This window comes from Anabrus simplex, chromosome 1 (assembly GCF_040414725.1).
Source record: "Anabrus simplex isolate iqAnaSimp1 chromosome 1, ASM4041472v1, whole genome shotgun sequence".
Lineage (NCBI taxonomy): Eukaryota > Metazoa > Arthropoda > Insecta > Orthoptera > Tettigoniidae > Anabrus > Anabrus simplex.
In genome coordinates this window covers 354,189,062-354,212,578 of record NC_090265.1, presented here as the reverse complement: position 1 = coordinate 354,212,578, position 23,517 = coordinate 354,189,062, and the positions used below count along the sequence as shown (strand labels likewise).

Below are 23,517 nucleotides of genomic sequence, written 5' to 3'. Positions count from 1 at the left end.
CAACGTACTTCACTTATACCTACTGCATCTAACTTTAGCCTATCCATCTCCCTTTTCAGATTCTCTAACCTATCACAACGATTCAAACTTCTGACATTCCACGCTCCGACTCACAGAATGTCAGTATCCATCTTCCTGATGATCGCCCCCTCTCGTGTAGTCCCCACCCGGAGATCCAAATGGGGGACTAGTTTACCTCCGGAATATTTTACCCGGGAGGAAGCCATCATCAGTACACCATTCATACAGTGAGAGCTGCATGTCCTTGGGAGGTAGTTACGGCTGTAGTTTCCCGTTGCTTTCAGCCGTGTAGCAGTATCAACACAGCTAAGCCATGTTGAGTATTATTACAAGGCCGTATCAGTCAATCATCTAGACTGCCGCCCTTGCAACTACCGAAAGGCTGCTACCCCCCTTTCGATGAACCATTCGTTAGTCTGGTCTCTCAACAGATACCCATCCGATATGGTTGCACCTGTGGCTCGGCTATCTGCATCATTGGGACACGCAAGCCTCCCCACCGCGGCAAGGTCACGTGGTTCGCAGAAGAGGAGTTCACCATAAATGAGTCTATTTTTATTAAGAAGTCGTCATAAAAATGAATATCACACACGAAACAATTATGAGTTAGTTTTCTGTCTTTTCTTCGGACAGCCTTTTCCCATTTCAAAAAAAAACTATTTTTTTAGTTGGATCCAAAGAAATGCCTACCTGAAAACGATTGGTCATATCCAGATCAACAGCTGGGTATGAAACACTTGGGCATGTTGTGGCAGGCGCAACATTGATGTAAACTACTATATTTAACACAGCTCGCACTAGTCACTAATGAATACCTAATAATATAAATTGCCTAAACCTCTGAACGGTGACAATGGAGAACAATATTAATTCCGATAACTTGACACAAATGTAATGCCCACTCATCTCTTCAGCCGGCTTATGGGTGAAAGGGTAACAGTGTACACTTTCTCTTCTAAACACTATGCTTCCACTGTAGCATTTTTTTGACACAAGAACCTTTAAATGTGTAATTAAATAAAAAAATTGTTTAAATTCAAATCTGGTTGTTTATATATTTTAAGCATAGTATCCAACATGAAAATTAAATTCATCTTTTCATTGTTCTTGAGGTCCAACTTGTGGTCATTGGTTTATTGATCATTGCTAATAACCTGCAAATCCAGTACAACTTAGTGGTTATCGTTGCTTTTATTTCCAGCTGAACTATCACTTGACACATCATTGTTATCACCACCACCACTTCTATTGCCCACAATTATGGACAATTCTGAATCCAAATTTGCCACTGAAAGGTGATTTCTTCACTACCATTACTAGGCCTAATGTTATTCAATATACTCATGTCTGCTTACTACAACAGTGCTGAACTGTCAGCCAGAGAGGAATGTTGATGGCTGGGCAATAACAAATAAATGCAGGCGTAATACTTACGGCTTTGACTTCAACTTCAACAATATTCTTATTACATACCCAAGAGATGCAAAAGCATTTGTGCATTACCAACTGCTGCCTTGTTGACAGTGCTGATGTAAGCAGTAGCAGGAAAACCTAAGTTGACTTAAGTCAACTGTTGCATCAAAAGAGTTATAATGAATCAGTGGACAGTCTTCATTCATGTGGATTATATTCATTGCATAATTTATTCATTAATCTACTCATTTTCAAGCATAAAAATAAAGTAAACTGTCAGCTGATTAATCCATTCTTTAACCATTGAAACCTTACTGCAGTTTGCTAACAAATTCTATGTACTGCATCTAGTGTGGCACACTGTCATTTTTGGAAATAAAGGTGGGATCAGCTGACATTGATGACTCTTGTACCTACAGAATTGCAACATTATTCCCACTGAGTGGACAGATGGAATAGGATATTCTGGTGAATGTGGTACAGGTCACATGGCTGAAGGGAGGTTTGAAGGATAAAAATTGATCTCTAGTTTTCAGGTCTTTAAGATGACTAGGTTCATGCCAGCCTCAATGTATGAGGGTAGCATGACTCTTTCTTGCATGCAGGTGTAAAGTTTGGTTCCTGGCCTGCCCAGGGATTTTAATTCTGTACTGACAAGGGACACCTTTGACCTCGAACGCTCGGAACCACACGAAACCATGCTTAGAATAACAATCAGTCATAAACAAAATAGTGGTGTGCTTCATTTCCGTGCAAAACTCCGCACTTGTCTGCTAGCGCCATTAGAAGAGCCACCTACAGGTTCAGGTTCCTCCTGTCCTTCAAAATCCGTATACCTATCCAGCGTAACGTCGTGTATTTCTGTGTCATCGCCATTATATTTCTAAATTATTATGTTATATAATATATCCACAAACTCCATATCCTTGGCCTCGATGTAATTTCCATATTCAGCACGTCACAACTTGGTCCCTAATATTTGGACCACATGCGTAGGATTAATCCTCTTCAGGATATCACTGCACTGTACACAGTTTACACAGTAACTCGCTTGCGAACACTCCAAGAGACAAATACGTACTGCAGCTGTACCACTCACGCATAGTGTAGCTGCACTAAGCAGTGCTCCAGTTGCGTGAGTAGTATAGCTGCAGTACGTATTTGTCTCTTGGAGTGTTCGCAAGCGAGTTACTGTATAAACTGTGTACAGTGCAGTGATATCCTGAAGAGGATTAATCCTACGCAAGTGGTCCAAATATTAGGGACAAAGTTGCGACGTGCTGAATATGGAAATTACATTGAGGCCAAGGATATGGAGTTCATGGATATATTATATAACAATTCAGAAATATAATGGCGATGACACAGAAATACACGACGTTACGCTGGATAGGTATACGGATTTTGAAGGACAGGAGGAACCTGAACCTGAAGGTGGCTCTTCAAACAGTACATGACATTCATATCCAGAGCAACAGGAACAGTCAAGTCAAAGTGAGTACGAACTCTCTGCACTCAAAAAGACGAGGTCCGGTGTATTAAAAGATATTGATGACAGCGTACTAGAGAACAATTATGAGGACTATTACAATCGTGGCTTCAATTCCTATAGCAGACTAATGAAGCGCTATAAGTGCATCAAAAGTAAATCAAATTGCACATTAATTCTAAATTATGTGTCTAGGAAACGGAGAGCAGGTGCTTGTTTCAAAGAAAACAGACTGTTGCAATTACAAACTATAAAAGAGTATGTAATATTGAAATTTGATGGTGCAAGGAGGTATGGATCTACAGTTCACTATTAGCATCTGCAGATGTAGGCATTAGAAGGGGCTAAAATGATTGGCTTGGGTAATTTCAACACTTCTGTTTCCTTTATCGACCATCTCAAGGCTGAATATGACATTTCATCCAGGCATATTACTACATTTGTCACACGTAAGGACATAGGAGACGATAATATTATACGTCAGAAGGCACAACTGTTTGTGGAAGAAGTGAACATGTTTATAACAGAGGAGGGTAATGCTTGGAACAGTGACTAGAGTCAATTCCAATATGAAGTGTCTTCAGCATCAACACTGTCCTACAGAGGAGAGAAAACTACAGGTAGTGTGTTGCAGTCTGTACATAGCTCTACCCACAGCTACACAATTGATGTGGCTTTATCAATGACAGGCAGACTAGCAAAGAAGTTGTAAATCTGTTTTCAAGAGTCACAAGGCACTTTCGGTCCAAATATTTTAAAGAAACTTGAAACAACCTGTCCACAAAACATTCATGTGGAGGCAAACAAAAGTGGAAAAATGACTAAAGAACACATGAAACATGTTCTAACTAAAGTCCTTGGTGAACACGTAACAAATGAAAAGAGCCTATTGTTGTGTGATTCCTGGGCAGGTCATACAAATCGTACCCTTCTAGATGCAAGTTTTCAAAACAAAGATGTTACGCTGAAGATATTGCCATCGAAAACAACAAAATATTGCCAACTCCTAGATGTTTGCTTCTATCGGCAACATAAACTCTATATCAGAAGGATTACTGATTTTGTAAGACTACAAGGTGCCAAAACATAAGTGAAGGTATATGATCGTTATTTCATCGTGAAACATCACTCTGTGATTTACAATCAATTTGCTGCACCTACATATAAGCCTATGTTGCAATATGCTTGGCGGAAGACAAGTTATGACATTGATATACTAACATCATCATTTGAAAATGTAATTAGTGTGGCTTTTGATATTGGACTGTGTGAATGCAAAAGTGATTTGGAATGTGATAATAACGTGGCTTTAGTGAGGTGTGCACATTGTTCTCTCCCACTTTGTTTTAATCATTTCATCGAAATCCCGCATCTGCACTTTGAGGACTAATATAAGCACTTTCAGGCGTGTGGTACTGCTGTATATGTGTGTTTTGCGCTATTATAAGTACTTTAAGCAGAGAGTTTTTGGCACTGCTGATTGAAAATGTAATGATACACTGATGCCATTAAATTTAATGTTTAAATACCTATGTTATTGTTTCTATGGAAAAGTACTTTAAGCCGAGAGTTTTTGGCGCTGCTGATTGAAAATGTAATGATACACTTATGTGATTAAATTGCATATAATTTCCTTCCTTATTGTATTGATATCTTGTTACTTTCTGTCAAAATGTTACTTGAGATAGAATGCAATGTTTTGCATGGGAATGATGCTCACCACTGTTTTGTTTATGATTACTTGTTATTCTAAGCATGGCTTTGTGCAGTTCTGAGCGTTCAAGGTGAAAGGTGTCCTTTGTGAGAACTGGAATGAGGTTCACTCGGCCTCAGATGACCAACTGAGGAGCTGTCTCATACAAGAGGCTGCAAACCCAGTCATAGAAGCCATCATAAACAGAATTTTTAATCCATTAGTACACTGCAAGTTGAGTATCATACTCAGCTGAGGATGTTATCACATTGACCATATGACATTTCAATAACTGCAGACTATCTAGCTGGGCAGCTGTCTCCTTGGTTGGTCAAGAGCCTGTGTGTGCCATGGATTTGTTTGGTAAGTTCATGCTAAATTGTTGGCAAGAGACATATTATTTTTCCCCTTCAACCAGTCCGTAACTTCTTATAACCCATAGCACATGTGAAATGTTATCCTGGTCAGTTGTATGTCAACCAAAACAAAAACGTGCCTTTTTTTACATTATCTGTAATTTTCCGTCATCTCTGTATATATGTATACATACGCGCTTCACGGAAAATGCTGAAGAGAATTGAATGAAAATTGGTATGTTAAATTGGGGAATAAGGCACTACAATCTAGGCTCTAAATAATTTTATTCACGCTAGATAAAATGGTAGTTTTGCGGAAAGCACCTAAAATTTAATGTTTAAATACCTATGTTATTGTTCCTATGGAAAAGTACTGCATAACAAAAGTTAGAGAATACAATTTCCAATCATTTATGCCTTGTACGGTTTTACCATACTAACTATGATTATAGAATTCTTGAATTTAGACTTTTGTTCTTAGTCCATATCTTGCTTGTCATGAAGGAAGCCATACTTTCCAATATTGACTCAGTTAAATGTATCTTGGCAAGTTCGATACTGGCTCAGACTGGTGGTATTTGAAGGTACTCAAATACGTTAGCTTCATGTTGGTAGATTTACTGGCACGTAAGAGAACTCCTGTGGGACTAAATTCCAGTACCTAGGCATCTCCAAAAAGCACTAAAGTAGTTAGTGGGACGTAAAGGCAATATCATTATTATTAAATATAACTTAAAGGCTTTTCAATCTGTTGAACACGCAAGTTCAGAATAAATATTACACTATAACATACCTGTAAAAATAAAAATAAAGAATGACATGTTTCATTCTTAAAAGAATATCATAAGATTCTATCAAGTCAATACACCCACGGTATCCTCTGCCTGTCGTAAGAGGCAAATAAAAGGGGTGATCAAGGGATGATGACATTAGAACCATGAGATTACCTGTGATTAGTACCACCACACGTGGAACACCGTGAGTCAACTTTTCTTGCGATTAGTACCACTATGTGAGGAATACCATGGGTCTGTAGGTGGATAACTATGGGTTTACAGTACCCATCTATAGTATCCACTACTATGATGGAGGCTCTGTTCTGTCCAGATTCGGTTGGAACACCCCAGAGAGAAGAAATGGAGACTAACCTTGTAACTGTTCGACCCTAAGCTTCTCACTTGAGGAGACGAAAGTTATTACCTTGGGACACATGAATATCAAATAAACTAGATGTGGCTTGCCCGCAAATTGCCATGCAAATAGAAACAATTAACATTCCATGGTTTCCCATTTCTCTATGTGATGTTTGGGCGCCAGGGTTACAGTTTTGAACAAAACTGTAAACCAAAATTTATATTTACTAGCATAGAGACTTATACTTAAATCACAGGGGTAGGATTTTAAATAATTAACCATTAAGTATCGCTTAAGAAAGAAAATTAACGCAGTATAAAATACAAATGAATTTATTATACAAAAATAATGAGATGAATCGGAAAAGTTCCTTAAAGCGTGGAGGGATTTAGAATTTACGTTACTCAAATTACTATTGCTTGCTTTATCTAATTGAAGCTCACCAATTGCAGTTTCCGTTGAAGTCATCTGGTTTCCGTTGTTACTCGTTCTCTTCTTCTCGATGTAGAATTGGCTCCATGGGCATCCTTCCTTCTCTGATGTAGTACGGGCTATCTGGACTAGCACTCCCTAATTGCCTAGTCTTTAAATTAGACATTGACCCTATACTTGTAAAAACTGATCAGCGTTGATCATATGAGGAGAAAATTCAGAGATATGAATTTTTCCATGTTAGTAGAAATCTCAATCCAACTGAGCTATACTATTTATATGGTACAGACTTGTACCAAATTCCATGGACTTGAACTAAACATAGTTCTTCGTCCAGAAGATTTACTGAATATAACACAAGCCGTAAGCTTGTTTCGTCTCACGCAGATCCGATAACATGACCGCAGCTAAGTACTGTATCGAAGCGACAACACACTGTACAAAAATAACTATGTCTCGGAGAGACCACACACTGTCTCAAAATCAATAACGTCGTTCAAAGTAGATGTTCACAGTAGAAGTTCTAATAGTAGTTAGGTTCTCAGCAGAAGTAGCGATGTGAGTCAGTATCCAAGACTCCCTGATAATATCACTGGGCTCTCCCCACTCTTGGTAGCAGCTCAATCTCAGTTCTCTATATAACGAAGCATATGATTCGTAGATCGCATTATCATCTCCCTCTTCTTTCTTCTTGACAAGACCAGTAGGCGTGGCAATGATGTATTCTGCTGCTATGCAAGCCTCACGCGCGGGTCGCTGTTTACTGCCTTGGCTCATGAGTTTAACCCAATGACTCGTGAAAATTTTCCCCCGCTATAAGAATAACCTTTTCCGTATACACAAATATGAGATGAAATGACAACTACTATGTCTCAACATATTGACCATATTTACAGTACATAATGAATTCCCATCCTACCTAATATAATAATTTAAATAATAAATGATGTTATAATTATATAACATGATTGCAAAAGCCTTATTTACAAATGCTTGACGTTGAATAAATATGATATTACGAATAATTGCCGATGGCGGATAAACTTGATATCGAGTGATATCGCGTAAAATGATAGTATATTAAATTAGTCTGGCTGGAGAAGCCTGGACGGTTACAACCTCAATGGGGTGTTTCAGTCTGTGGTTGTGGACATCAAGGGTCTGCGTTTCGAAGAACACCATGGGTCTGGGCATTGCCTGTGATTAGTACCATTATGTGAGCGATGCCGTGAGACCGCGTTGCCTGTGATTAGTACACACTATGTGAGGAACACCACGGGATAGTACAAGTCCCTGTGATTAGTTCACCTATGTGAGGAACGCCGTGGGTTTGTGTTGCCTATGAGTGATAGATAGATAGATAGATAGATAGATAGATAGATAGATAGATAGATAGATAAAGCCTTTATTTTCTGTGGCGAAGTTAGGGCTCTTGGCCCTTTCTTACACTTAACCACACACATATTATTATTATTATTCCATACAATATATACATGCAAAGAAGAATGAAAGAAAAAGTAACTGCCTACATAATACAGGTTTGAGGAAAAAGAAAAAAAAAAATCAATACACAACAAAAGAAATAAGAATGCACCATTATGTGAGAAACTCCATAAGTCTACATTACCTATGCCTAGTACATTACTTGTGAGTAGTACCACAATGTGTGGAACACTGTGAGTCTAGGTTACTTGTGAATTAGAACCACTGCATGAGAAATACCATGGTCCTACTTTACTAGCAATAAGTACCATTATGAGGGGCTGTTGACCTGGATTTTGGACCCGTTTAAACAACAAGCTTCATCGATTCAGGATTGTGCTTTGAAAGCAGCCCCTTGGTCAGTATATATACCATTGTTTTAATTTAGTTTCTGGGAAGGTGGGGGTGTTCCAGGTCAGATCCACTGATTGTTTTAAGTTTACAATCATTGTTCATCGTCTTTTTGAATTCTAGTCACTGGATTGATTTTTGGCATTATTTTTAACTTTCAATATTATGAGTTGGATCCGCAGATTATTTTACATTCATATTTGTCCATTCATTCTTCATCATGTTTTGAAATCTGGTCAGTGGATGAATTTTAGAATTTTAAATTGTCATTACATTTTGTCTCATGTCACCATTAGGGGCCAATGACCTAGATGTTAGGCCCCTTTAAACAAGCATCATCGTCTATTACGTCACACTCAGTATTTGGAAATATCTATGATTATTTCTGTCCGAACACCTAGGAAACTTAAATTTGGAACTTATCGTAATGAAGTCCTGCTTTTGTCTCCACTCCATTATACACTGTGAGATGTTCAAAAAACTGTTGCTCTTTCATTGGTTTGAATCCAATAAATTCCACAGGAGGTAATCTCCAACTTAAAGGTCTGAAATGTCTGAGTATATTTATTTGTAGTAAATTCTCCAAATTTATGCACTGTGTTCACCACACAAGATGATCTTTTAGATTTTCATTTATCACTAAAAGGAATAGAAGGAAAAGTGTATTAATAATAAAATTACCAGTATAATAGGCAGACCATTAAATTTTCATTAAGAACCCTTACATAGTTTTTTTTAAAAAGAAATGTATAATTGAGAAATAAGAATAGCAACAACAATGATAATACTAAGGGAACACTAGGGGTAAAGCACCTGGAAGGAAAGTGCAGCATGTCCTTGACCTGACCAGCGTGGGAAACATAATGTAATGGAGGTAGAGAGGACTGGCAGCCAGTTGGATTCGAGCCAGTGAAAGAGCAGCGGTTTTTCAAACGCCTCACAGTGTATACTGGAATGGAGACAAAAGCATAACTTTATTAAGATGAGTTCCACATTTCAAATTCCTATGTTTTTGGACATAAATAAACATAAATATTTCCAAAAATTGAGTGTGACCTTGATAGAATCTGATGTTCTTTTACGAATGAAACGTGTCATTCTTTGTGTAATAGTGTGTTTTTTACAATATTTTATAGTGTAATATTTATATTGAACTTGTGTGTTAGAAAGACTGAAAAGCCTCTAAGTTACATTTAGTCCATATCAACGCTGAGCATTGCTTACATGGAAATGTTGTTCAGTTGTATTAACTGGCGATGGTTTTTTGTCATGATTGTCTTCAGGTGTAAAACAGCTTGGCCATGGGTGAATTTGTGAAGATGATTATAAAAATGAGAAAAAATTGTCTGTGTCTGTTGCAGCATCACGGAAAAATGGATGGGTGGATTTTAATGAAACTTGGTATTACAGTTTTAAAAAAAGTAGAGTAGGGTCTTGGCAATAAGTTGTCCAAAAATTTCACCAGTAGGGGTTGCTTCACAATGAGCCTAAAGAATAAATTTTGTGCTATTTGCTTTACGTCGCACCGACACAGACAGGTCTTATGGCGACGATGGGACAGGAAGGAGCTAGGAGTGGGAAGGAAGCGACCGTGGCCTTAATTAGGTACAGCCCCAGCATTTGCCTGGTGTGAAAATGGGAAACCATGGAAAACCATCTTCAGGGCTGCCGACAGTGGGGCTCGAACCCACAATCTCCCGAATACTGGATACTGGCTGCAATTAAGCGACTGCAGCTATCGAGCTCGGTCTAAAGAATAAAACTTGGTGTATCTCTCTAACGATTGGTTTTACACAAAAATAGCTCTGGCAAATTTTTGTTCTATACTTTTTTCCAATACAGTGAAAAATAAGATAAATATTAGTGGCAGTGATGTGAATGTCCAAGAACTGGTAACTTGCTCTATAAACTATAAAAGGAGTCGCTATGCAGATCATTTTGGCAACATTTTAAAGGCTTTGTATTTTTTTAATAATTACTCGATACTTTGCTTTCTTTTATATGGGAAGGATGAGATCAAATCAAGATCAGCAATAATGAAAAAAATTGAACTGCAGAGTACCCAAAATAGCAAGGAAGCAAGTACATTGTGACAAACCGCTGACAGGGAGGGGCATGCCCACTTAGGTGCCTCAGAATCTGGGGAACAAAATGAGGAGTAGACAAAAATGTAATCATAAACATGCTATGCAATTGTCCTGTCAATGATAGTTACTGCCAGCTAGTAATAGTAATAGTAATAAAAATAATAAACCATTTTGAAGTGTAGTGTTTATTCAGAATATGGAAGTAAAAGCATGTTTAAATGGTATCTTAAGTGAATTTAAATACTAGATAATGGTATGAAAGAAAATGTAATACCAGTTTCATTGTACCTTGGTGTGATATGTTCTTGTACTTCTGACCGAGTATAAGATTTATGTTTCTGAAAATATATTACTTGAATCTTATACTTGAATTCTGCACATACTAATAATATTAACAGCTTTTATCTGTCTTATAAAATCTTGGTTGATTAACAAATTAGTAAAGATGGAAACAGCATATGCATACTTGAACAGCATATCATGTTCATAGAACAATAAACTAAGGTTAATACAGGTAACGGTAGTCAAGCAGAGAAAGGAAAGATAGGGGTATAAGATTTCTGACATCCTAGGACAGGGCCATCCAGCCATTGCGCTCCGAGAGCGCACCCGCGCTCGGGGAGCACTGGGCAGTCAGACTAGCGCTCCTTCCCCTACGTACAGTCGTGCGTCCGACGGCTTTTGTGGGTTTGATGACATCATATTGATAGAGCTGTTTTGCTGTAACAAATATACCGCATATACAAATCGAAAGGTACTCCGATGTGTGGAATATGCAGTAAACGAAATCAAGTGTGTTAAGTAAAGAACACAGTATCGTGATTTATTCAAAACTGAAATTTGAACATATCTGAGAGGTAAATCCAACAACATTTTACCAATATTTTATCAATATTCTTAAACAATTACACTAGTTTCTATCGCTCATCGTTGCACGATGTTTACTTTTGGTAAGCTATAAAGCAGAAAGGAAACGCTCACAAAAGTACGTTGAGCCGAACATTGACAGAACTTTATATGCATGTTTATACAAATATTCTTCTTGCGGAAAGCCACTGTAAAATTCTTCTAAATTTCGTGACATTAGAAAACGGTCTTTAAGATGAACATTGCACTGAAGTTCAAGAAACTCTAATTGAAATAGCTATGGAGTATTGTCTGCACTAAGAGAAAATGGTCCAACAAATACATCTAACACCACTTGGAGTTCTGATAATTCTGAAAATCTCCTTTCAAACTCTTCTTGTAATTGACGAATTACCTGAAAGTAATCATCAATGTCGACACCTTATTTCACTGTTTCAAGCAATGGAAAATGTCCTGTGTTCCTTGCACGCAACTGGTTTTCCCACAAAATCAATTTCCTTTTGAACGCTTGAATTTATCGCAGATATTGTGCTTTTCGCCCTGAAGCGAAATGTTCAAAGTATGCAGATGGGAAGTAAAGTCAATTAAAGAGGCCAAGTCCGCCACCCACTTAGGATCACGCAAAAGAACTTCGGGCCGCCCTTTTATGTCATAAAAGGTATCTATTGCATTCCGCAAACAAAAAACTCGAAGCACCTTCGCCTTGCTCTCAACCATCTTATTTCTGCATGGTACGGGATGTCCGGACACTACTCCGCTTCGATATCATCCAAAAATTCTTTGATTTTTTTTTTTTGCGTCGCATCGACACAGATAGGTCTTATGGCGACAATGGGACAAGAAAAGCCCAGGAATGGGAAGGGAGCGGCCGTGGCCTTAATTAAGGTACAACCCCAGCATTTTCCTGGTGTGAAAATGGGAAACCACGTAAAACCATCTTCAGGGCTGCCGACAGTGGGGTTCGAACCCACTATCACCCGATTGCGAGCTCACAGCTGCGCGCCCCTAACTGCACGGCCAACTCGCCCGGTACTCTTTGAATTGACGCTGCGTGAGTCCATGGGAGCGAAGATTTACCATTCGTACAACTGTTCCAATTACGTCTTTAAGCTTGGCGACTTTTGCACAGATTGCCTCCTGCTGTCTCAAGCAATGGACTGCCGCCATAGGGTACTACCCCTCTCAGCCATTTTTAATTTTACATAGCTTAGGAACCCCGTGCGTAGACCACGTAAAGCAGGAGCTTCATCCGTCGTTACACTCGTCAACCCCTCCTATTTTAATCCCATTGACTCAAAAACACCCCCCACTGCTTGGAAATATCGAAACCTGTAGTGGTGTCTTTGAGAACTACCAAGTCTAGGAAATCCGCGGTGACCCGAATATCGTCATCCACCCCTCGAATGAAAATAACGAGCTGAGCTGTGTCCGTAATGTCGGTTGATTCGTCGAGGGCAAAGGAAAAGGATACAAAATTTGCTGCCTTCTCCATTAATTGCTGTTCCATATCAACAGCCATATCGTCTATTCTGCGAGCCACAGTTTGAGGAGAAAGAGAGATTTTCTCAAATTTCTCAAGTAGCTCCATAGGACAAATACATGCCGCCGCGTCCATTAGGCACTCCTTGATTACATTCCCTTCCGTCAAGGTTTTCCCAGCTTTGGCAATTCGCGGCGAACATTTGTAGCTTGTTCGTAAATTGGGTCCACCAACCTCACTCTCCTCCATCTCCTGTCAGACAAAAATACGGCAAGTCACAACTTTAGTGTTCTTCAGATAATTCAATCATTTCTTCATTCCCGTTTGTAAACAAGCATTTAAAAATTAAAACAATATTACTTACAGAACAGTGCTGCTTGAAATTTTCTTTCAATTCTTCCAACTTCGATTGGCGACTGGCGTCCGTCAAATGACCGTAATCATCCCTGTGGTTGGTACTGTAGTACCGTTCCAAATTGTGGTTTTTAAACACATTAAATCTCGGTGGCACACTACAAGTTTGGTATGCCTTTTATAAGCTGTACAGAAAAATGGAATTTCCAATTCTGCTTTAAAGGCTGCTGCTTCAACACTCCTTTTTTTTCTTTTGTATGATGTTCAGTCATGACAATTGCGAAACTGATTTAGTTACACGCTGTCAACAAAGCGCATTGGACTAGACTACAGTGACTCTATATGTATAGAGTCACTGTAGACTAGACTAGCGACTGATAGATCGGCTGCTCGGCGCTCGGAGCACTGGCTTAGAGCACGGCCAGAGCGCTAGTGCTCGGGGAGCGCTGTTTGGATGGCCCTGTCCTAGGATGTTTTTCATGTGAGGAAACAAGTAGAAATTAGTGACTTACAAATACACCATAAAATAGGGCAGCACTAAAGAAAATTGTCATTATGTCTGAGCTAAGCCACATTTTCATTCTGTTCATACTTTCCTAGCTTGTGTCTTTGGGCAACATATGTATAAAACAAAAATGTTTATAAGATATACGGTATGTGACCAAACAGATGACACTGAAATTATTGCCCATCTGTTGTCTACATTTCCCTAGCAGCAAAGTATTTATTTATTTTATTTATAATAGTTTGACATACTGAGAATTCAGTGTTGTGTTGATTTCTGCATCTGTAGTTCTCACAACAGAAGAGAAGGTGTTTATCATAGAACATTATTTCCAGTCACACGGAGTGGGGCATTAGAATGAGCCGAGTTTGCTTCATGTTAAAGAACAGTACAAGGAGCGATTTACTATATACACGCGAATGCTCCGCACATATTTTTTAGGAAATTTATGGAGAAAAATTAGGATGCATGCATTATCTATTTGAAATAAGATTGACACTGAATGCTTCCCTTATACCTACTGTAGGTTGTGTAGGCAATCTGCTTGTCAGAATTGCCATGTGGTTTGCTTACCTTCTCCTGATATTGTAATCGGCTAGTTTCGGTGATGTGTTGTAAGAGTGCATTGCATCGCGAGCGTAAGCCACACAGACCGATGCCAGATAATGTTATTCACTTGATGGAACTGAGGATGACGCTCTATGGAAAGATGGCAATGACAAACATGATTCTTCCGGTGATGACTATGAAAGTGATGATGATTAGAAGTATGGGAGCAAACAATTACTGTATTGACTTTAATATTTGATTGCACACGTTAACATTAAATTGATAAAAATTGTACCATCACTTTTTTTTTTTTGCTATTGTAGATAGTCCTGGATTCTTTGCAACAGCATGTGGAGATTCTGATGCATTTCTTAAAACAAATATATAATTTGTTCTGTTTTGGAGTACATAATTATTAAGAGTTGAAAAATTATAAGGCATGGGGAGAAGACCAAGTTTTTGCAGAAATGTGGAAATATGCCAGTGATACATTTCAAACATCCTTATACATGACCCTAACAAAAATCTGGATAACAGAAAAGTTCCCTGAACATAGGACCACAGCCATAATCCACCCACTCCACAAAAAAGGAGATAAAAGCAATCCAGATAATTACAGAGATATCTCTCTCTTAGACTGCACATACAAGATTTTCTCAAGAATCCTATACAGGAGGATCAGAGAGCAACTAGAGGAAGAATTAGGTGAATACCAAGGAGGCTTCAGACCTTGGAGAAGCCGTGCAGAACAAATCATCACTTTAAAATTAGCCATAGCATATTACAATAAGCAAAACAAACCTCTTGCAATAACCTTCGTGGACTTTAAAAAAGCTTACAACTGTATCCATAGACCTTCAATGTTGAAAATTTTAAGAAATTTCGGGCTCCATCCAAAATTAATCAAATTGTTTGAACTCACCTTAACCAACACTAAATCAAAAGTCAAGTTCAGAGGGAATTCTCTGAGCCATTCATCTGAAAACAGGCTTAAGACAAGGAGTTTGCTTGTCACCACTGCTGTTCAACTGTGCCTTGGAATATATAATGAGGGAATGGTACAAGAGTAACCCAAAGAACATCCGAATTGAAAGACCCAAAGACAACATAAGTTTAAATTGCCTAGATTTTGCCGATCTTGCTCTCTTGTCCAACAATATTCAGGAACCAGACAAGAAGTTATATCACTATAGGAAATAGCACAGAAAATTGGTCTTGGAATATCTTTTGAAAAGACAGTAATCATGTTTACTGACCCACCACTTATAAACAAAATTGCCATAGGAAACCAAGAAATCAAAATTGTAGATTAAATATCTGGGAGAAATCATAACATATAACCTCAATGAAAAGCCAGCGTGGCATAACAGAATAAACAAACTGACCAGAGCACAATATGTTACCAAGAATACCTACAACAAAAAGGGTCTGTCAATAGCAACAAAATTAAAACATTACAAAACAGTCACTCAACCAGAAATAACATACACAAGCGAAACATCTTCAAAACAACTAACACTGCACAAATAGGCAAAATACTCAAGATAGAGAGAAGAATCATTAGAACGTGCATCAACAAATCATACCAAAAAGATGGACACTGGAGAGTAGCTTCTAATGAAACAGTCTACAAGGAAATAGAACCAGTAATGAGCACAATCAGGAAGAAACGCATTTCATTTTTTGGACACCTAATCAGGACACCAGAGAACAAGATCATCAGGAGAATAATAGAAAAATTATGGAATAGTAAGTGCAACATTAAGTGGATTACAGAAATCAAGGAAGATATGGATGAACTACAAATTACAGTGAAAGACCTAAGAAACAAAACCGACAAAATCAAGAAACTCACAAACAAACCAGACTGCAAATCATAATTAACAGACAGACAATAGGAAGGGTGATTCCCGATGAAGAAAGAAGGATAAGATCAGAGAAAATGAAAAGGTACTGGGCTGACAGGAAACTGAAAAATTCTTTGTATAAAGTTGGCTAGAGTGGTCCAATGAAGGCCATATAATGTAAATAATAACTGTATTCTAGGAAAATTTTCTTCTTCTCTTGTTAATTTAATATTTAGTGCTTGACAATAATGTATTTTAGTGTACCACTTGCCACCGAGGCAGACACCTCATTTGCAAATAAAGAGATTTTGATTTGATCATTATTCTCGGTGAACAGGCCCAATTCAGATACCATACCTGTAGTTACATCACACATAATTGCCTTTTCTAACTATAATGTTGATCATGAAGACACAGTGATGAGTCGTCTTATCTTTGGGTCAGTTGCTGACTATGGCTGTTCCCAAATGGGAATGGTAACATGGTAGATAATTCATTTACCATAAGACACAGCAATTAAATTAGAATTCATGATAGTATTTGTAAGCATTCAATTAATTATGTAGAAAGCACTTCACACAATAAAAGGATTACTTTCTTGACATTCATTGCTCTGTACAAATTCATTTTATATTTATGCTCTTTTTTGTTCCAGGTTCAGGTGTGGTACTGAAACCTGCCCAATTAACAAAAGCTCAAAAATATTGCAAGTGGGCTTCAAGTGCACTGAACTATGAAGATGTTCCAACAGCTATAATGAACTTGGAGAAAGCTTTAAAGTTACTGCAGACTGGAATTGACTCAAATGACACGTCATAAAATTTCACTATTGTACATACAGTATTTATTTTAATCGTTTAGTAGGGATGTTAATAGTTCAGTTTTTATAAATTAATATCCATAGATTTGCTTAACTTTTACCATTGTAATTAATATTGAATGTTGAAAGCATTCTTAATCCCAAGTTTCTTCATCGCTATATGGAGTCATCAAATTTAAATCCTACTTGCTGTAAATATGCTAGTAGCTCTTGAAATATAAAATGAGGAAGGCAATTGAAGTTAGACAAACATTTTAAAATGTTGCAATGAACTGTAGCCTACATGTAAATATCCAAACTTGTTGATTTTGTCTATGTAAGACCCACTTGCCTGTCTATAACAGTTGTGAATTGTAAAGTACTGTAATCACAGCCATTATGCTCAATATTTCTGTCCCCACTATACTTCCAAGAAAAATCCTACTTATGATAGGAAAAACATAGTTCAATTATGAACTGGAATTCATTATGGTAATAATTTTTTCCATTGCACTGACATTTGACAAGAAAGTCTGAAGAATGTTCTGTTGGAAGAGGTTCATCGAAGCTTTGGCACTAGCTGCAAAATCTGATCTTCTTTAGAACACAAAATTTTCAGTTCTGATTTCATTATCTGCTATCCTTTTCTGTACAGAAGATAGGATTGAATTCTCTTCTGCCCAAAGTATATGAAAACATTTATTCTGTTTATGAACAGTAGAATATAAACTGAAAATCTGGTAGAGAGGTGAAAGATTTTTCAAATTAACGGAATTGTATCTAATGTGCATAACGTTAGTGTTGTGATTTTGAGATACTTTTCCCTTACCTAGCTCTGTACATTTCTTATTTGGCCCCTGAAAACTGATTCTCTCCATCATGTCTGGTCAAAAGAGTTGAAATTGTGTATTTCAAACTTAAAATTTCCCTCAGCATTTATACTCCATGTCTTAAAAAAGCCCCAAGAGACCCCTAGTTGCCTAGTTGTACTTTCTCTTAAAACAATTATCGCCACCACGCCTATTACTTCATATCTCAAAATCAGTAACATTTGAGTTTTGTGTACGTTGGCCATCACTTAGTTAACTTTCAGTATTAAATCATTCTTTGATCATGTCTTTCATGTGTGTGCCAGTAACTTCCTCCATTAGTCATTCTGAATGGTTTTGAAATGCCTCTAAACATCATTGTAATTTCTTTTAATATAAGCCCTCAAGATCTTAACACAACTTGTTAAAGCAAGTTCAGAATTGCCACAAATTTAATGGCATCAAAAAATAAATTTCTTACCTTATTGGTCATTGTGCTTATGAATAGAAAATACGTACTCTTCATCAAGCTGGTCGTATTTATTTAGCTAGTAAAGCTAAATTCACATAATTATCCAAAGAGTTTCAGGGGCTGTGATTTTCAGTTTTCTCAATAAAATATTGCAGATCTCTCCTCCAGTTCCTTCACAGTTATAACCCTCACTTGTCTTTCCCAAACAAACAAAAAAGGAAAGAATGCATAATTCACATCACAGCCAAATATACTGTTACACTTTTAATATTTATAAAGACTTGTTAAAATTTGTGATTCTTCTCACTAAACATCTGTTAAAGATAGTAGTTCTAATTTTGGAGATTCTGCTGGTTTGGATACAACTTTTTCTTCTTAAATTACGTTTAATTGGTAAGTAATATGTTGTTCTTTGTGAGCCGTATTTAATTCTTACCAACACTCTGTATAACTCCCTTCTTGCTGTCTGAAAGATTTGTTAAGCTATACTCTGTTTTCCATTTTATACAATCTTGATTTTTCAGAATTAGCATGCTCAGCACTGTAAACTTCAATGTTTTTGCCAGCTTTCAAACAGCAAGAACAGGAAGAGAATGTAAAAAAATAAACCCCTTCAGATTCCTATTGTGCCTGTAAGCTCTTGTTTTTGTATCTCCTCTGAATGTTTTTTAGTTTATTTATTTAATTTTTCTTTCAGTCAGTCAAACACTTGATAAACAGTTATATTATGATCAAAATGCCCTTATCATTAGTTTAGTAAAGAAATGTCACTGTGTAAGGAGGTCATGTACAGGGCAGATTTGAAATCTTCTGTGCTCTAGGTAGCATTTCTTTCACCTAGCAAGAAACCCAGTTTCTGCAAGTTGATTGTACATCTCAGCACTCTTGCTCTCATGTAGAAATGTATGTCTGCTGTTAGGGTTGTGTTCTTTAACCTGAGCATTCTGGTTCCCATTAAACACTTCCACTGGGTGATTTACTTAGATTCCATTCTTCTTACCTAGGCTGATGTCGTAGATCTCAAGTATTGTACCTGTTGTGACTTATGGTATTGGAGCTATTCCAATGATAGGATACAGTTTGTGTACAAGGATCAGTTTCAAACTTTCTAACCTGGCCACGTGGTTTCTTTTAATGAAGCATTGACCAGTGTGCAGTGGCATTCCATGCTGGTATGGGACAGGTACAGAAGGCTGAAGTTCTCATTGTTTGGGGAGTTGTCATTCAAGATTCATCAGCTTTTGGATGATGCTGTATTGGGTACTAATATTTTCATGGTTGCTAGGACAGTGCTGCTTGAAGGTCAGAGTAACATCCAGGAATTTTGATGTTGGGTGTTGTTAAAGTCAGTTTCTGTTTGTTGTTTCCCAGTTTTCAGATGATAAGCATCTGATTTACAATGTGACATTGTATAGGTATCTTAGTATGGGGAGATTTCATCCAGATCCTTATTTTTTAAATATTTGTTTGTCTTTTCAACTTCCCAAAAATCATTAACTGTGGGCAGCCATTACAGTGTAATCAGCATTGATTGGATGCATGGCATAGATCAACAATGGCCAGTTATTTGCATATGTATATTGTGAGTACTGTAACCAGCTGGGGCAAACCATCCTTCTGATTCCTCCACCTCCAATAGATGTTTCAGTTGTGCAAGAAAGTACCTAAGAATGATATCTTCTGGAGTCTCTAGTAAGTTTATAAAAGTTCATGAACAGTTTCGTGAGATTCACTATTAAACGTCTGTGAAGTTGATAAAATATATTTGGTGATTTATCTTCACTTACTGCTGGCTTCTGTGTATTGTGTAAAGTTTAGTTCCAGGTCAGATCCCTACTTGATGTTGTACGAACTGTCCCTCAAAGGTCTTTTCAATTGTTAAGAACCTTAGAAGTATGATAGACCAGAGACATGGTACTTTTTCCAATTGTTCATGTCCTTCCAGGTAATAGTGTCTCCACACTATTTGTGATTGTGCCATCTGTTAAGGTTGCAGCCTCATCTCGCCAGCATTAAAGGAATGTAAGTTTTATTGCTATTCTTTGCGCCTTTAAGTCACAGAAGCTCATGACCTAACAAGTAGTATTTCTTTTTCAAATGCAATTTTCCGTAAAAATCATAGTGTATATGGTTTACCAGTACATAAACGATTAATTTCTATGTAGACAGCAAGAGTCTCATTAATAAACTATTTTCCACAAGAGGATTTGTGACCATGTGACCTATGAACTGTGATAATTTAATGACTGAATGTAGCAATTGGTATGTCAATTTATTTTTTGCTTTAATAAATGAAACAACATATTGGTATAAATATTATTTTAATATATTGTAAATAAAAGATGTGTTTATTAAACATTTCTGACTCATTTGTCATAACAAAATATTTTTCCAAAGTAAGTGCAGATAAATGCATTAATATATTTTTATATTAGAAATGAATATATCTGCCTTAAACTGTTTATTGTTACTCCACATCCCTTTAGAGGAACATATTTTCTGATGCTTATGCTAATAATAATTGTGGAGAATTATAAGACTCAGAATATTATCAGGTGGTCAATTTTTTGCTGCAAATTATTGTAATATAAGTTGTAAGATAGATGTATGAATTGCATTACATCTGTTTTGTATATTATAAATGAAGTAATATTTGTTCATTTTTGAAAGTCATTGGAACATCATGAAAATGGAAAATGAGATACTTATTGATATCTCACAGAAAAATTTAAATACATGGAAAAGCATGAAGTTATTGGTTGTTTATTGATGTATATACTAGCGACCCACCCCAGTTTTGCATGAGAGCAATTTTTAATTTATGGTGATAGGCCTTATAAGATTTCCTATTAGATAACATATAGTCTTTTTCCTCCTGGTATACGAAGCATGTTTTCTAAGTAAGTACAATTTTTAATATAGCCGCTGCAGCGCTTCAATCGTCGTTCAGAGCATGCACGCTTAGTAGGCTAGCCACAAAATCCATTACAGAATCATTCACCCGTATTTACATTTGTTTGTGCATATTGAAAATGCTTCTTACAACGGTCCTGCAGCGTGTGAAGTTCGCACTGTGATTTTTTTTCTAAATGCAAAAGACGTGAAAGCTGTTGAAATTCATTGGGAGATCAGTGAAGTGTATGGAGAGCACACTGTGAGTGAAGGAATGATAATAAAATGGATTAGGGCATTTAAAGAAGGCCGTTCTAATGTCCATGATGAGAAGCATAGTGGGCGACCATCTGTTATTACTGAAGACTTGGTGCAAAAAGTTGATGCAAAGGTTCGGGAAAACAGACGATTTACAATTTTGTCATTAGGTTATGAGTTGCCTAAAATTTCGAGGGGTGTTCTTTCTGAATTTGTGTCAGAGCTTAGATTATCGGAAGTTGTCTTCACACTGGGTACCGAGGATGCTAATAGAGGTGCACAAAACCAAGCCTGTAGACAGCGCTTCGACTTTCTTTGAGCGGTACAGTAATGAAGGCGATGCGTTCCTAAGTCGAATTGTCACTGGCGATGAAACATGGGTGGCTTATGTTATACCAAAATCAAAATAGCAATCCATGTAATGGAGACACTAAACATCACCCAAGAAAGTGAGGTGCAAGCAAACAACTTCAGGTCGCAATCTCATGTGCTCTGTGTTTTGGGATAGGCAGGGTGTGTTGCATGTGGATTTTTTGCACCAGGATGATGCAATAAATGCCAAGACTTATTGTGAGATGTAAACTCCATCGTGCCATCCAAAACAAACGGTATGGCATGCTGACAAAGGGGATTCTTGTGCTTCATGACAATACGCGACCTCGCACAGCTAATCAAACCCGAGACCTCATCACTTCATTTTGTTGGGAACAATTTGATCATCCTCCGTATAGTTCTGACCTAGCGCCTAGTGACTACCACTTGTTCCTGCATTTGAAGAAGTGATAAGGAGGTCAGCGCCACAACGATGATGACCTAAAAATGACTGTACTTCAATGGTTGGCACATCAGGCGGCAGATTTCTATGAGGATGCAATTCATAAGCTGATTTCACAATATGACAGTGTGCCTTAATATGCTTGGAACTTACATTGAGAAGTAGTTTAAGGTACAGGCTTACATGTAAAAGAAGAATTGCATTTTTTGTTTTCTATGTCAAAAAGGTACTTATTTAAAAATCATGCCTCATATGTAGGTAGCTCAACGCAACATTTCTCCAAGGCCCTTCTGGCTGGCTGGCTGTTAGCATGCTCCTTTCACCCTGTGAAATATTTGAACAATAGCTTTCACAAAAATAACATTAACTCCTAAACCATCATCATCATCATCATCACTGGGGCGACAGCCCTTTGTGGGCCTTGGCCTTCTGAAGAAGTTTTCCCCATTCTTTCCTGTTAAGTGCAGAGCTCCTCCAATTCTTGATTCCAATTATCTTTATATCCTCTTTCACCCTTTCTTCCCACCTTAACTTTGGTCTGCCAACTCTCCTGATTCCTTCTGACACTGCATTAAATATCTTCTTTATCATTCTGTCATTAGCACACAGCACATGTCCTGCCCACTCCAACCTTCTGATCTTTATGTAGTTAACAATGTTTGGTTCATTATATAAATTATACAATTCATGATTATATCTTCTTCTCCAGACACCATTTTCTTCCACTGGCCCAAAAATCCTTCTTTCAAATATACCAAGCTGTCTTTCGTCAGATTTTCAGTGTGTCCAGGTCTCAGCACCATATGTTAATACAGGCTTTACTAAAACTTTATACATCAGAACTTAAGTTTTCCTGAACAGCAGCTTGGACTTCAGATGTCTTCTGAGGCCATGATAGCACTTGTTAGCAGACAGTATACATTTTTGGATTTCAGAACTAACATTGTTCTTGGAATTAACTTCTGATCCAAGGTAGGTAAAGTTACGCACCACATCAAACTTATAAGAGCCAATTTCTATGAATATAGATCCATTAGGATAGTCTTTCTTGGTTACGGGCATGTACTTAGTTTTTTTCTTCATTAATCTGTAAATTCATCTTTCTTGCTGTTTTTTCGAGGCTTGTGAAAGCTTCTTTCAATGCTCTTATTGTTCTTGCGATTAAATCAATATCATCTGCATACGCCAAAATTTGAACTGATTTATATAAGATGGTTCTCCGTGTGTTGATACTCACATCTCTACCAACTTTCTCCAAAGTTATATTGAACAAAGGGCATGATAACGAATCGCCTTGCCTAACTCCGTTCTTGGTAGTTACAGCACTTGATAACATATTCTGGATCTTAATTTGATTCCCGAGTATTTTCCATAGTAGCTTTCACAAGGGCGATCAGTTTCTTAGGGATCTAAAACTCTTCCATTGCTACATAGAGATTACTTCTATCAATG

The 23,517-nt window shown here is 37.4% G+C and overlaps 1 protein-coding gene across 1 annotated transcript in view; it reads left to right on the top strand.

Moving 5' to 3' along the window:
* Positions 1-20,895, top strand: part of Vta1 (vesicle trafficking 1) — a 63,732-nt gene extending 42,837 nt beyond the window's left edge. The window contains exon 5 of the mRNA XM_067134902.2: positions 16,716-20,895. Coding sequence (XP_066991003.2) covers positions 16,716-16,879 — 164 coding nt within the window. The 3' untranslated portion in view covers positions 16,880-20,895. The remainder of the gene's footprint in view (positions 1-16,715) is intronic.
* Positions 20,896-23,517: the final 2,622 nt, after the last annotated feature.